The sequence below is a fragment of the Pelmatolapia mariae genome, linkage group LG2, assembly GCF_036321145.2.
Source record: "Pelmatolapia mariae isolate MD_Pm_ZW linkage group LG2, Pm_UMD_F_2, whole genome shotgun sequence".
NCBI lineage: Eukaryota > Metazoa > Chordata > Actinopteri > Cichliformes > Cichlidae > Pelmatolapia > Pelmatolapia mariae.
Window position 1 is genome coordinate 7,664,209 of NC_086228.1, and position 14,863 is coordinate 7,679,071.

A 14,863-nucleotide genomic window follows, 5' to 3' on the forward strand; every position below is an offset into this window, starting at 1 on the left:
CGACACTTTGTCTCATTGTGTCTGTCTGAGTGAGTCATACTACAACTGCATGAGCCCCCAGAGATGGAGCCTGGCAGATAGTCCGAGTGCGAACGAACACTCCTACTTCATCACATTTATTACAGATGGCTACAATCCAGAGACCTTGTCTTTTGGAGCGTTGACACTAATAAACAGGTGGGAGACATGCAACAAAACTGCTCAGTTCGATCACGTGGAGAAAACACAATCTTGTCAGGTTGGACTGAGAATGCACAAACAATGTACAAAATCCCTTCTCAGTGTTGTAAGTCTTTTGCTGCTCTGTGGCAGTTGACACATGCACACACATTACAGTGGAGAAGAAGAACTACAGAGGCTAAACAACAAAATATATAACCTCTATTTTCTGGTTCTTATCTGAGGAATCACCAGTCTAAGCAGACATGCCTAGACCTAGGTCTCCCCAGCTACCTCCTTCACTTCTTCTGGGGGGACACTGAGCCAGCTGAGAGACATAATATGTCCAACATGTGCTTGTTCTTCCCTGGGGCCTGCTCCCAATTAGATATACCCACAACACTGCACCTAGGAGGCATCCCAGTCAGATGCTTGAACTACTTCAACTGCCTCCTTTGAATGTGGATGAGTAGTGGTGGCTTTACACTGAATCCCTATTTATGCACCAAACTCTTTACCCCATCTCTAAGAGTGAGCCCAGTCACCCTTCACAGGAAACTCATTTCCACTGCTTGTATCCGCAATCTCCCTCTTTTGTTCACTTCTAGCAGGTCATGGCCATAGATCAGGGGTAGGCAACTCCAGGCCTCGAGTGCCGGTGTCCCTGCAGGTTTTAGATATCACCCTGGGTCAACACAACTGAATCAAATGATTAGTTCATTACCAGGCCTCTGGAGAACTTCAAGACATGTTGAGGAGCTAATTTAGCAATTTGAATCAGCTGCGTTTGATCAAGGACACATCTAAAACCTGCAGGACACTGGCACTCGAGGCCTGGAGTTGCCTACTCCTGCCATAGATGATGGTAAGAACATACAGTATGTAGACCAGGGGTCCCCAATCCCAGTCCGCGAGGGCTGGTGTCCCTGCAGGTTTTAGATCTCACCCTGGGTCAACACACCTGAATCACATGATTAGTTCATTACCAGGCCTCTGGAGAACTTCAAGACATGTTGAGAAGGTAATTTATCCATTTAAATCAGCTGTGATGGATCAAGGACACATCTAAAACCTGCAGGGACACCGGCCCTCGTGGACTGGGATTGGGGACCCCTGATGTAGACTGATGTAATGGCCCACACCTCTTAATCCTTGAAATCAGGCGTTTGCCATTTCAGCAGTATAAAATGAAGCCCATAACTATGCAGTTTACCTTTACAAACATTTGAGAAAGAATCAGTTGTTGTAATGAACTCAATGGTATTGAGGATGGTACTGTAATAGGATGCCACCATTGCAACAATTTAGTTCTTGAAATTTCTTCCCTTAAAGATTTTCCACAATCAACTTTAAGTGGTTCTATTGCAAATAGAAGTATTCAGGAAAGACAGCAACTCAGCCACAAAGTGGCAGACCACAAAAAAATCACAGACTCGGGTCGCCAAGTGCTGAAGCGCCTAGTGTGTAAAAGTCTCCAGCGCTTTGCTGACTCAATAACTTTAGAGTTCCAAATGTCCTCAGGCATTAACATCAGCACAAAAACTGGGACTTTTTGGGAGCTTCCTGTAGCTCAGACCTCAGGTTTTTGTTTATTCACTTTAAATGTCTTTTTTGAAGAAAAAAAAAACCAACAACAAATAAACATCTGTCATTTAATTATTTATTTATTATTTAATAATGTTGGTGTAGTAAATGCCCAAAATCTATGCCCTTCTTCACATTTTTAAATGCCATCCGGCGACCAGATTAGAGCCTTTGCATGGCTGATTCTTATGTTGGACAACTCTGGCATAGATGGACCAATAAATCTTTTTTTAAACCCTTGCAGAAGCAGCAAGATGCTGCCTCGCTAAATCTCCATTTTAGCTTGTGTCAAAAGTGCAAACTTCAAACTAAACATCAGTTTTTAATCCTAACATATCCTAACTTCAGACATACTGTTCAAGTATGTACAATAATACATGCAAAAGCAAAAACACTCTGAATTATATATAGTGTTATATTTTAGATCATTTCAAAAGATATTTTGGATTCAGGTATTTTTTTTCAGTTTGACATTGCAAGGATTAGCGTTATGGTTAGCACATATGATGACTTAAACCTCAGAGGGTTAACACAAGAGATAAATATTGGTGAGGTTCTATGCATATAGATTAATAAACTATAGAAGAGAAACTACAAGTTCACATTCAGAGCAGACACTGTACTTTGTCAGAGTCACAGTACACACACTTCTGCAGATGTCAAGCTATGAATTGAATTCAGTTAAACCTCAGTTTTTTTCCTCTCTCATAGAAGCATGTGTACATTAACACACATGCAAGCACGAGCGCACACATCGAAAGGTAATTTGAGATGGTAAAAGCTTTTCTGAAAAATCTGCCATTTGGAAATAATAAAAATGAAGAAAAACAATTTAGCAAGGCCTTCTTAGCTGACTTTGAGTAGCGTGACCGCTGTGTAGATAAGGAGACAGGCTCAGCACTTTTCTCGAGGGCTGCCCTTTAGTTGGACGATAATTTAATATGTATCAGGAAGGCAGTGACATCTCAACTCAGAGGCAAGGGTGGAGCTTCACACTCACACAGTGTATTGTCAAAGGTTTGGAATATTAATTGGATAAATTTAGGTTTGGGTTCTTTGTGAATATGAGAGTTTGTCCACATGTGCCAAATGTATGGATGCAGAAAAAGTTGGAGGAGGAGTTTAAATGACATCAGCAAAAGGGTGGAGAAAAAGAAGACACTGAGTTCATAGAAAATTGGTTTTAAAGTTGTGGCTTTTTACTTTTTTTTTTTGTGGGAGGGCGTAGCCATACTTCAAAGCTGCACCCACTGCCAGATGTCACTGATCATAGAAAAACACAACCTATATATATATAAACGCTCCACAACCCACATTCAAGACCGTGCTTCCTCCTGTTGTTGGCTTTCATTTATATTTATGACTTCCACAGTATATCATCACTTAAGGTTTGTCTTTCCCAGGCTGGTTCATATCTCCACCCCAATACATCGTTTGCACGTGCATACTCACGGTCTGGGTGTTCATAAGGCAGCCAGTGGTGCTTGTTGGTGTAGATTTCAGAGTGAAGGGCCCAAGCGTGGCACTGCTCTTCTCTTGGATCGCTGTAAATATCCTCACACTCGTTGGTGTTGCACATCTGGAATTGGGAATCCTCCCCCACGCATTTCCGGCCTCCGTTGTGCGGTCTGGGGGAGTGGCAGGTCAGAGAGGACGGGAATATTTTGCTCTAGATTATCTTTTACCTCTGAAACCTTAATCATTCACATTTCTCAATCATTTTTATAAACGGCTCCTCTATCAGGAGTGACACAATACCTAAAACTGATATTTGTTTTTATACATGCAGTGGTAAAGAGTTTCCTACGTTGGATTGTTACAGCCGCGTGTGCGAAACTGTACTCCTCCACCACAGGTGCGCGAACACTGGCCAAACTCGCTCCATGCACCCCAGTTTCCATCTTGCCTCATGAGGTCGGGGGTCAGCCAGATGCAGTGACCTCTATAGCAATGCTGCAACAGGCCAAGCACATAAGTTACCAATTGGAAATGCTGTACAATAAAATACATTTTCTTTGCCTTCCAGTAGTATTGCACTACACTTTATTGTACTAAAGCAGTGTATAAATACCTTCCCTTCCCCACACATGGTTCCATCAATGGGTGGCCCTTTCTTAGTCTTGCAGAAGAATGGATTGTCTGGGTGGCTACACCACAGCTGCTTGCATGGTTCAAATGTGCGATACTGTGGGACACAGAGAGAAACCCATTCTCATAGCTGAAAGCTCCAACTTCCAACACACGCTACTAGGATGAGATTAAACACTGAATAACGGAAGCACAAGTAGAGATGGGAGGAGAAATATCACAACAACAATAGCCACAACAATAGTATTATATCCAACACTAACAACACCAAACCTGTGCTGAGTCACTGCACTGTACATTATGCTCCACTGAGAGATACACAGCCATTCATGCAAACTAAACCAATGGATGTGTGTTTGCGTGAGAGAGACAAGACTCTCATAATGAGACAGCCTACAGTTAAGAATGTCACCGCGGAGGGCAGAGGGCAAAAGGTTTCAAAAGCCATAGAGTGAGGTCTCAGTGACCTCTAAAAATGCCCCTGGACACAGATCAAGTCCAAATTCTCCTTCTTGTCTGATATGAGCCACAGATGAGGATATCAACCAACCAAACCGAAGTGAAGTCCAGTGTCTGAGGGGCGGTGCCCTCCTCCCTCCAAAGGCTTTTCTACCCACCATGACCCCAGTGGACCTTTACAGGTCTTAGTGTGAGTCACAGTCAGTGGGTAGACTGCAGTAGGTAATCAGCAGTAAGATCAGACTGGAGGATCCTAAAAGCTGAGGAGAAAACATGGAAAAACAGCCTCTGTTCTGGCTAGGCCCTTTCCCCTTGGATGGGAAAGGCATCTTTCCAACCTTTTCCGCTCGTTTAAGTCGCGAGAGTGCCAATATAATGAGGCTCTTCCTGCCAGGGCTGCAGTGATTTAACACAGATTTTGCAGAAGAGGACTTGGGATATGGTACTGTTCAACTGCTGGATTGCACCACAGCCAACCAATGAACCAGTAGCTTCACAGTTGTTTTGAAAGATTTTAGCGCCACTTTGAAGCATTTTAGAATCCTGCAGACTAACATCCAACGTTAACATCCAAACTATGACAATGGGTAGGACAGATAAACAAAGTACAGTAAAAAGAAAAAAAATTGAAAATAAGGAGCAACATTACAAACAGTTACAACTTCAAATAGAAAAAGAAAGTCTGAAAAAATAAAAGACGAGGCCACATGTCTTCCAGGAGATGGGGTAACCTTACCTGCGTTCCTGCCTGCCCCGCCTTTTGTAGCTGAGGGGAATGAGTTTGACAAGAGAATAGAGGGTAATCTAGCAAGGTGTGCAAAGCCCCTGAACAAGCTGTCAGTCAACTAAGCAACAGCCTCCCAACAGCGTGCCACAGTGGCTTCACAGTCATAGAGCAGGTGAGGGTGACTGGGGTAAAAAGGCCTGGCAAGATGCTGCAGCTGGGTGAAGCTTTTCGTGTTTACAAAGAGCTGCTTGTGAGAGTTTCATGTAAAGGCACTGTGGTATCAAGGCATATGTAGTGTTATTATAAACAAATAAATAGTTGATTGCTATTTAACATTAACAACAGAAAAGAAGTATCTATCAAAACCAATTACCTGCTTTTAAGTAAGATGTCAATCCCACCAGAGGCCGGGAGAGGAAACAGAGGACATCAGAAGAACGTGAATAGCTGTGTATGAGTGACTCTCATTTCATTACAGTGTGGCCCTTGGTTAGTAAGGAAAACCTTCAGAGCTTAAGGGGTCACATAAAAAGTACATATGCCACAGTGAAATTCAGCAAACTGAACTGAATTAACTGATACAAGCAATTCAAAGCGAGCGAGAGGATAAAGCGATGCAAAGGTTGCAGAGGATGCCATTGTTGTGTTAGCGGAGTTTTCAGGTGTCAGTAAGCTAGCGGCTGTATGCTAGTAAAGAGACTGTTTAGGACTACGCTGGTCTCTTACCGCGGTGCACGTCGTGTAGCCCACGCCGAAGTCAAAGCGGCACTGCTCGTTCATGGAGTAATGCAAACCAGGAAGTTGAGGCAGCGATGGCCAGTTGTGGTCAAAAGGGTCATCACGAAGACAGTCATAGGAACTGAAAGAAGAGTTTAAAAATGTGTTCATCTTTATTTTCTTTTTTCTTTTCTATGTACACTCTCGTCTGGCATTCTTTAGCCATAAAATGAAGACTGGGACTAATATCATATTCTAGTATTGATAAATTAACAATTAAATGGTCACAATTTGACAGACTTTAGTTTTCTCCCATTCTAATGACTTGAGCATGTGCATCTGCTCACTGGATCACTTTCGCTCCACCACCCGGTTGCAGCAGATGGCACCCCTCCCTGAGCCTGGTTCTGCTGGAGGTTTCTTCCTGTTAAAAGGGAGTTTTTCCTTCCCACTGTTGCCAATCGCTTGCTCAAAGGGGGTCATTTGATTGTTTTGTCAATCAAAACAATCAAATGACCCTACAGCCATGGGGGTTTTCTCTCCACAATTGTAGTTTCTTTACAATATAAAGCACCTTGAGGTGACTGTTGTAGTGATTTGTTGCTATATAAATAAAATTTAATCGATAAAGTGGGATAAAACAGCAACTCTTCAACTTCAGTTTAATTTTGGGGAAGTAGAAAAATCTGGTGAGCAAAGACTGGTGTTGGCATGGCCCAACAATGACTGCGGGTTTAAATGTGCTGTTGGGTGGCACGATGGCATGCGCCACACCGTATTCAAGCAATGTCTGAGGTCCTCTGTGTGTGACTGCTTCTTCCAATCCTCACCCGATGTGTTGCCTTCTCACTTGAACACTGGATTTTTCTACTAAAAGCTACTGTTTGATTTCTGAGGTGTGGCCAGAGTTCCAGCTCTCATCACCAGCAATGATCCCAAACATTAGAAGTGGATCAGTTTCACGCAGATGTTTCCTCTCTGTGTAATTTGAGGTCTACGATAAAAATCACAGAGCGCACATGCAAGTAATCAAAAAGGGACACTGAGGGAGTGAACTGGAAGAAGCAGCCACAGTGGAAGAAGTGAAGCTTTGCCCGAGAGAGTGGCATATAAAGGGAGATCAGTGATGAAACATTAGCAGAAACAAACACTTTAATTCGTTCAGTGTGATTTTAGCACGACTTGTAGATTTCCATGCTGTCAAAGCACCTAAAAAGTGATGCAAAGAAGTAATCAAGTGCCTTTAGAAGTTTAGGATATTGCTAGTATTTATATGTGTGAACATCATGGACGACATAATTTTATAGGATTTTTGTACTTTGTAAAGTACAGAGTGTATCAAAAAGAATCATCTGATTTCAAAAGGCTATATCATTTAAAGCAGGGGTGGAGGAACTTCAGGCCTCAAGGGACGGTGTCCTACAGGTTTTAGATGTGTCCTTGATCCAACACAGCTGATTTAAATGGCTTGAAGTTCTCCAGAGGCCTGGTAATGAACCAATCATTTGATTCAGGTGTGTTGACCCAGGGTAGTATCTAAAACCTGCAGGACACCGGCCCTAGAGGCCTGGAGTTCCCCACCCTGATTTAAAGAAATGGAATTTTAAAACACATGAATGAATGCAAATTTTTAAATATAAAAAACTGTTCACAAGTGTTCAATATGCCCCCCTCCACACCCATAAGACAGTCAAACCTGTCCCATACATTTGTGAGCATGCAGCCGCTGATGTTGTTAGGCTACCTATCAGCAGGAAAGGAGGAAACTCACAAATCTGCTCTTTCTAACAGTACATGTTTCCACTGTTAACACTGAACGGTTGCAGAGTTAGAGCGCTTTGAAATCGGCTGATTCGGTTTGATACGCCCTGTATATTTTTTATTCAATCCTAATCTTAAAGACAGCACAGACTGGCAATATCCATGCATCAGCTGGATCCAAATCATACCGATGCCAGAACTGACCTTTAAAAGCCCATAAATCAAATACTTCTGTACGTGAGGTTGCATGTGTATGTGTCTGTGTCTCACTGAAGGTATCGTCCCAGCTCCTGCATGCTACATTTGGACCATTGAAAGCGGTGGAAAGCAGCTTGCACCAGAGGAGCCATGATGCTGCCCAAGTGCACCTCGTCTCCGCAGCGGTTCCCCTGGCCATCATGCTCCATCCCCAGCCTACACAAGAGCGAGAGAAAGAAAAAAAAATGAGACATCAAGAGAGAAGTAAAGGGAAAAAAGATGAACCAGTGGAGACAGATTGGGAACGTGTGGGAGTTAAAGAACATGAAACAAAGGCGGGAGGCAGTGTTAATTCACTCAACAGATATTGACTGAAGTGGACCAGCGATCTAAAGCTGTAATGCATCAATCCAGTTCTTCAAGTGACTGCTTTGTTTTCTTTTGTTGTGCCAAGTTAGCAGGCTCGAACCATCATCACGGCAACGCACTTACACATGTCCGGTCTCGTGTGCCACCACAAAGGCGGAGGAGAAACCGTCCTCGTGGTTCAGGGTGCAGCTCCTAACCGGGTGGCACATGCCTGTCACCGGAGCATAACCTTAGCAACAAGGAAGAGAGAGAAAAACTTGAAAGATTTATAGACACACTAAAAGATTTATAGACGCTCAAACAATGATAGAGACAAAGTGTTCCAAATAAGCATTACAATTTTGGACAGTCAAAAGACAATCTGTGACAACGCTCAGTCAGTCAAAAGTAGTGTTTAACCTCACACTAATCTATTACATTACATGAATTTTCACAAGAATTTTACTTATCAAGCTCATAATCACACTGGAACATTTCTGGTCAGTCACCAAAGTCATACTGAAATACACTGATTGGTGAGATGAAACCAAAGACACACTTATATTTACCTCTCACCCCAATGTCTGACTGCTATATAAAGATATATATGATGTATGATCCACACACCCAGAAAGAAAACTGTGTCAACCACATAAGAACAAATGTGTTTGGATTTGTGTATCTGATCCTAACCCTAAACCGTCCCCTCCCACCTCTGCGTATGCTAATCTCTTGCTCCCTGTGAGCTTTTCTGTCCTGAAATGCCTTTAATTGTGACTCTGTGGCTGGCCCTTCTCTGTTTATTGATTTTCTGCTGCTGAAGGATGAGCCCAAGGGCAGCTGAAGGGCTTCTGGATAGCTAGGCCACTGCCTTTAGAGGCCTCTCCCCTGGGCCTGACTGTTAGCCTGTACTCTGCTGCACAGAAAAACCACCAACCACCAAAGCCACAGCAGCAGTACGCAGCTATATGAGAGAAAGGCAGAAACAGGAGAGATTTCTCTGAATGATGGATTTTATTTTGTCAGGGGAGCAAATGCATTTGATTTGGATGCATGTACCATTATGCTAAACACATTATGAAAGCTGATTGTGTACATGTCTTTAAGTACCCTGCATTCCCGTGGGGCCAAATTCCTGCCGTGTGAGGAAGATGGCGTGGTCGTGATACTCGGCGTCCCCTGTGTCTTGCTTCTGTTGCAGAAAGGCCCAGCGACACACATTCTCCAGACTCTGGGATGGGTTTCCAAGTTCAATCAGGCTCATGGACTGGAAAGACATTCACACGCAAAGGTAAAATAAGAAGAGGGATCAAAAAAATCATACAAGAAACATTGTTTCTTGTTCTAGTTCTGAAACATTATCCTCCTCAGCCCTGTAGAGGGCAGTGTCACAATGTTATATATTGTCAGCACATCTTGTAAATTGCTGATGTGTACAACAAAAATACACACACACACACACATACACTCAGGGGGAAGGACAGTACTTACAAAATAATAAATGAACTCTGAATTGATAATTTCAGTCATGAACATGAACAAGAACAAAAGCAGCCTGTTAACGAGCTATGCACTAGTAGTCAAAAACATGCCCAATTACAAAATATTTACTTACAGTTACTTGCATAATGCCAACACCCACACAAACATCCAGATGCTTGCAGTTGCTTCCACTCACCTTCACCTCACACGCTCTTTCTCATTAGGATCTCTGCTTATCTACACCCCGCCCCCTTCGAAGCTTTCCATGTCTGCCTTTGCCTCTTTTCTACATTCGCTCTCTGTTTTCACACATGCACAATGCACAGCTGAGAGAGTGCGCGTGGTGTGAGTGAGTTGCACTGAAGACATATGGCCTGCCTCTGTACACATGATGAAGTGTGAAGCCTGCACGCCGCGTAAACGCCCCGTTAGACAATGCACGGTACACCTATGTGGTTCCTCGTGTTCATCAGTTGCTCGTGAGTGTGTTTTGGGGGTATTTTTAATGATCTTTCAAAATGTGTTTGCAATGGTGTGTCGTGTGTAAATGTTGTGTTGGAGTGTGTGAAGTGTGGGAGTGTGAGTGCGCCCGCATTCAGGGTCACACAGCCAATCTGCAGGCTGTCTGGGTGCAGCTCTGTTGCCACGGTAATTGGGAATGATGGACAGCCGGAGCTTTGGCTGAAGCTGCATAGGGGCTGGCCCAGAATGACCAATGTAGTGCGGTGTGTGTGTGTGTTTGCACGCGTGTGTGGCGCTCGTGCGTGTGCGAGTGTGTGTTTCCAGAGTTCTACTGGGACTGTGGACATGTAGAGAAAGGAGAGGAAGAGATAAGGCTACAGCAGCGTAAGTATATCACAGAGCACCTATCCAGCAATAAAATCACTTGTATCATCTGTTGTGGTAATCCCTGCCCTCCTCCATTTCTGCCGTGTCTTGCTTTATCGCTTTTTTTCCTCTCTTCCACTTTTTCTCTCTTCCTCTTTTCAGCACAGATGTGCAGATAGTGTTACAGTCAAGAAGAAAAGGATGCCCCCACCCCACCCCACCTCACCCCGCCACCCATTGTCCGGTCTCTCTCTCTTTATGAATGAGGGAGGGCTATCATTGATTGTTTATCTTTGCCTGGACTTCCCATGATTCTGTGCTGCAACCCACTGGGAAGAAGGCTGATTGCATAACGGGAAGAGCTTCTGTGTGTGCTTTGGTGCTGAACTGTGAAGGCGTGCAACTTGAAAACACTCCCTTGGGATGCTGCATGCTTTTAGTTCCTCTTTTGCTCAGTCCACTGGAATAACAGGCTCTGGGCATCAGCGTGTGCTGATGAGTATGTGGGTGTGTCTGTGTGTTTGTTTATGACACTGTATGTATGACTTTGCCATGCTTTCTATAGGTACTTAAAGCGACTGTAGCAAAATAGAGAGATGAGGCGTCCACTTTTCAGGAACTGCATCTCAGTTGGCTTTTCAGCAGAATTCGTGTAGTTTCAGGTCTTACCTTGCCGTACCCCAGCATGATAATCCGCACCAGAACCACATTGATTTTTGCTCCTAAAGAACTGTCATGGTAGATGTCATTCACCTGGAATCATACACCGAAACACAAGGGAAAAAACAGCGTCAGTAGAAGAAATAAACCCTTTATAGAACACTTTAATATACCTAAACAAGCTCTGAGGTGTAACAAAGAACTTGGTTGATTGTAAAATAATTTGTCTGCGGTTGAAAATTTTAACAACTTTTCAAAGTTTCAAACAGGTTGACATTTTCATCAAAACGCTTATTTGCTGTCTTGGTAAGAATTGTCAGGATGTCACTGAACAGTCACAACAGTTTTAAAGGTGTTGATGCATTGGGATACACTCACTTGGTTCAGTGAATGCATCCCTATGGCTGTGCTGGATTCCCAACTGTGAGCTTATATTTGTATGAGTTTGGTACTAACACAGAAGGTCAAGTGGGATGTCCACCAATTAGAAGGTCGGTAGTTCAATTCTTTAATGTGCATGTCGAGTTATCCTGGGGCAACAGTATCCAAAGTATCCTTGGATACTGTACCCCAAGTGTCCCCTAGGACATCCATCAGATTGTCACTATGTGAATGGGTGAATGAGGCTTGTAATAAGAAAAATGCTTCGAATGACTGCATTTACAAAATATAAAACATCTTCATTCAGTGAGTGTCTCCTCAAAGGTGATTCCCCTATTTTCAAAACAGTAATGCATATTTATGTACACATGACCTGAAGCCCAATACTTGTCTTTACAAAACAAAGCTATATGTGAAAACACAAATCAGACATTAAACAGTAGATAACTTCCTAACTCCTTTGTACAACATCCATACTGTATGTTGCACATCTGAGAATAGCACAGGTGGTGAAATAACAGCAAATGAGATGGCATCATGTGCCCTGCCTTGTGCTCGCTCTATACGGCTTCCTCTCCTATCCCAGGGTATTTCCAGTAATGCGAATGTAGACTAAATGTGGACTGTGAGCTCCTACTGTGTGTTACATGTGAAAAAAGAACAACTTCAGAGAATTTTCCAACCTGATTCTTCCACCGTTTTCTGGAGGCCGTGTGTAAAAACAGCTATGCACACCTGCAATCCACGATTGGTCCATTCAGAACATGCATGCTTTAATCGAGGATTGCACTACTTTAACTAATAAAGGAAGTAAGAGTGAGCAATAATCGTATTTCAGATAAAAATTATTTCCTGTTACACTTTCAATACACTTCAGGCTGCTTGCGAACGGCCAAGATGCGCAGCTGCACTGGCCACCTGGCTGTCGGTTGGCTCCCCAAAGGCAGAAAACTTTATTCTATAGCGACATCTCGAAATATGGCACCTTCACAGGAAGCGTCCCTCAAGGTGCTCTCTCCCAGCTACAGCCATGTTCACTGGAACTCACGTGAAGCTGTTTTGGATGCTATTATTAGTAATGATCTGTCCCACTGCTGCTTTTTTACCCTTCATCTGTAAAAGGCTGATGGGGTATTGTTGATACATTGCCGGGCAGACGGGCAGCACTTACACCTACGTTTGTGAACGTGATAACTCGAGAACGGGATGACGTAGGAGCTTTAAATCGATATCATAGATGCATCTACTAAAAATCTCGGACAAGTTCCAATCTCAGTGACCTTGACTTGAAGGTAAAGTTGTGCATGGGATAACTTGGGTACGTGGCAATGTAGGATTCTCAAATTAGTCTGTCTACCAGGAGGTAGGTAGCACTGGTGGTCGCCAGTATTTTTTACACTGCAGTGTTTATGTCAAACCAAGAAACTGATAAAAGTTAAGTTTTCTTTTGGTCCATTTTACCATAAGGCAGATTGTTGTACTATTATGCTGCCTACAGATTGAGGTTTAGTACTATTTTGCTGAAATAAGCAAGATGCTGAAATAGGAGTCTACACTTTAATCACATCTTGACTGTTTTACTTTAAAGTCTGCTGTGGTGGTGTACAGAAGCAAAATTACATATAAATGCTATGTTTTACACAGCAGTGAAGCCCTCATCATCCTTAATTTGCAAGACTCTCCCTCTCTGGGATGGGAAGACTCTCTGCCTCTCTATCTCTCTTTTAACCCATCAAGTTGCTAAATAGTTGTGAGATGTTCCACCAGGTGTTTTGCTGCCCATGCCCCAATTTTTCTAAACATGCTGCAGACATCAGTTCTGTGTTATTTACATTTTACTCACATTTTACTTACATTTGGAAAGTGGTTTGTGCCTCCAAAGAGCATACAGTGGCTTGCAAAAGTATTCGGTCCCCTTGAACTTTTCCACATTTTGTCACATTACAGCCACAAACATGAATCAGTTTTATTGGAATTCCATGTGAAAGACCAATACAAAGTGGTGTACACGTGAGAAGTGGAACAAAAATCATACATGATTCCAAACATTTTTTACAAATAAATAACTGCAAAGTGGGGTGTGCGTAATTATTCAGCCCCCTGAGTCAATACTTTGTAGAACCACCTTTTGCTGCAATTACAGCTGCCAGTCTTTTATGGTATGTCTCTACCAGCTTTGCACATCTACAGACTGAAATCCTTGCCCATTCTTCTTTGCAAAACAGCTCCAGCTCAGTCAGATTAGATGGACAGCGTTTGTGAACAGCAGTTTTCAGATCTTGCCACAGATTCTCGATTGGATTTAGACACCAGACAGGTCAGGGATAAAGTTATTGGGAAATTTAAAGCAGGCTTAGGCTACAAAAAGATTCCCCAAGCCTTGAACATCCCACGGAGCACTGTTCAAGCGATCATTCAGAAATGGAAGGAGTATGGCACAACTGTAAACCTACCAAGACAAGACCGTCCACCTAAACTCACAGGCCGAACAAGGAGAGCGCTGATCAGAAATGCAGCCAAGAGGCCCATGGTGACTCTGGACGAGCTGCAGAGATCTACAGCTCAGGTGGGGGAATCTGTCCATAGGACAACTATTAGTCGTGCACTGCACAAAGCTGGCCTTTATGGAAGAGTGGCAAGAAGAAAGCCATTGTTAACAGAAAACCATAAGAAGTCCCGTTTGCAGTTTGTCACAAGCCATGTGGGGGACACAGCAAACATGTGGAAGAAGGTGCTCTGGTCAGATCAGACCAAAATGGAACTTTTTGGCCAAAATGCAAAACGCGATGTGTGGTGGAAAACTAACACTGCACATCACTCTGAACACACCATCCCCACTGTCAAATATGGTGGTGGCAGCATCATGCTCTGGGGGTGCTTCTCTTCAGCAGGGACAGGGAAGCTGGTCAGAGTTGATGGGAAGATGGACGGAGCCAAATACAGGGCAATCTTGGAAGAAAACCTCTTGGAGTCTAAACATAAAGCCAGGGCAACAATGGAATGGTTTAAAACAAAACATATCCATGTGTTAGAATGGCCCAGTCAAAGTCCAGATCTAAATCCAATTGAGAATCTGTGGCAAGATCTAAAAACTGCTGTTCACAAACGCTGTCCATCTAATCTGACTGAGCTGGAGCTGTTTTGCAAAGAAGAATGGGCAAGGATTTCAGTCTCTAGATGTGCAAAGCTGGTAGAGACATACCCTAAAAGACTGGCAGCTGTAATTGCAGCAAAAGGTGGTTCTACAAAGTATTAACTCAGGGGGCTGAATAATTACGCACACCCCACTTTGCAGTTATTTATTTGTAAAAAATGTTTGGAATCATGTATGATTTTTGTTCCACTTCTCACGTGTACACCACTTTGTATTGGTCTTTCACGTGGAATTCCAATAAAACTGATTCATGTTTGTGGCTGTAATGTGACAAAATGTGGAAAAGTTCAAGGGGACCGAATACTTTTGCAAGCCAC

The 14,863-nt window shown here is 43.1% G+C and overlaps 1 protein-coding gene across 3 annotated transcripts in view; it reads right to left on the reverse strand.

Moving 5' to 3' along the window:
- Positions 1-14,863, reverse strand: part of LOC134640529 (A disintegrin and metalloproteinase with thrombospondin motifs 2-like) — a 136,276-nt gene that overhangs the window by 11,591 nt on the left and 109,822 nt on the right. For 2 of the 3 annotated variants that reach the window (XM_063492409.2, XM_063492416.1), the window contains 9 exons: positions 11,021-11,104; positions 9,152-9,308; positions 8,186-8,291; positions 7,766-7,909; positions 5,744-5,876; positions 5,027-5,056; positions 3,815-3,928; positions 3,551-3,696; positions 3,196-3,371 (listed from right to left, as the gene is read on the reverse strand). In XM_063492409.2, the coding sequence (XP_063348479.1) occupies positions 3,196-3,371; positions 3,551-3,696; positions 3,815-3,928; positions 5,027-5,056; positions 5,744-5,876; positions 7,766-7,909; positions 8,186-8,291; positions 9,152-9,308; positions 11,021-11,104 (1,090 nt within the window). The remainder of the gene's footprint in view (positions 1-3,195; positions 3,372-3,550; positions 3,697-3,814; positions 3,929-5,026; positions 5,057-5,743; positions 5,877-7,765; positions 7,910-8,185; positions 8,292-9,151; positions 9,309-11,020; positions 11,105-14,863) is intronic. The other variant, XM_063492401.1, reaches the window with a different exon arrangement.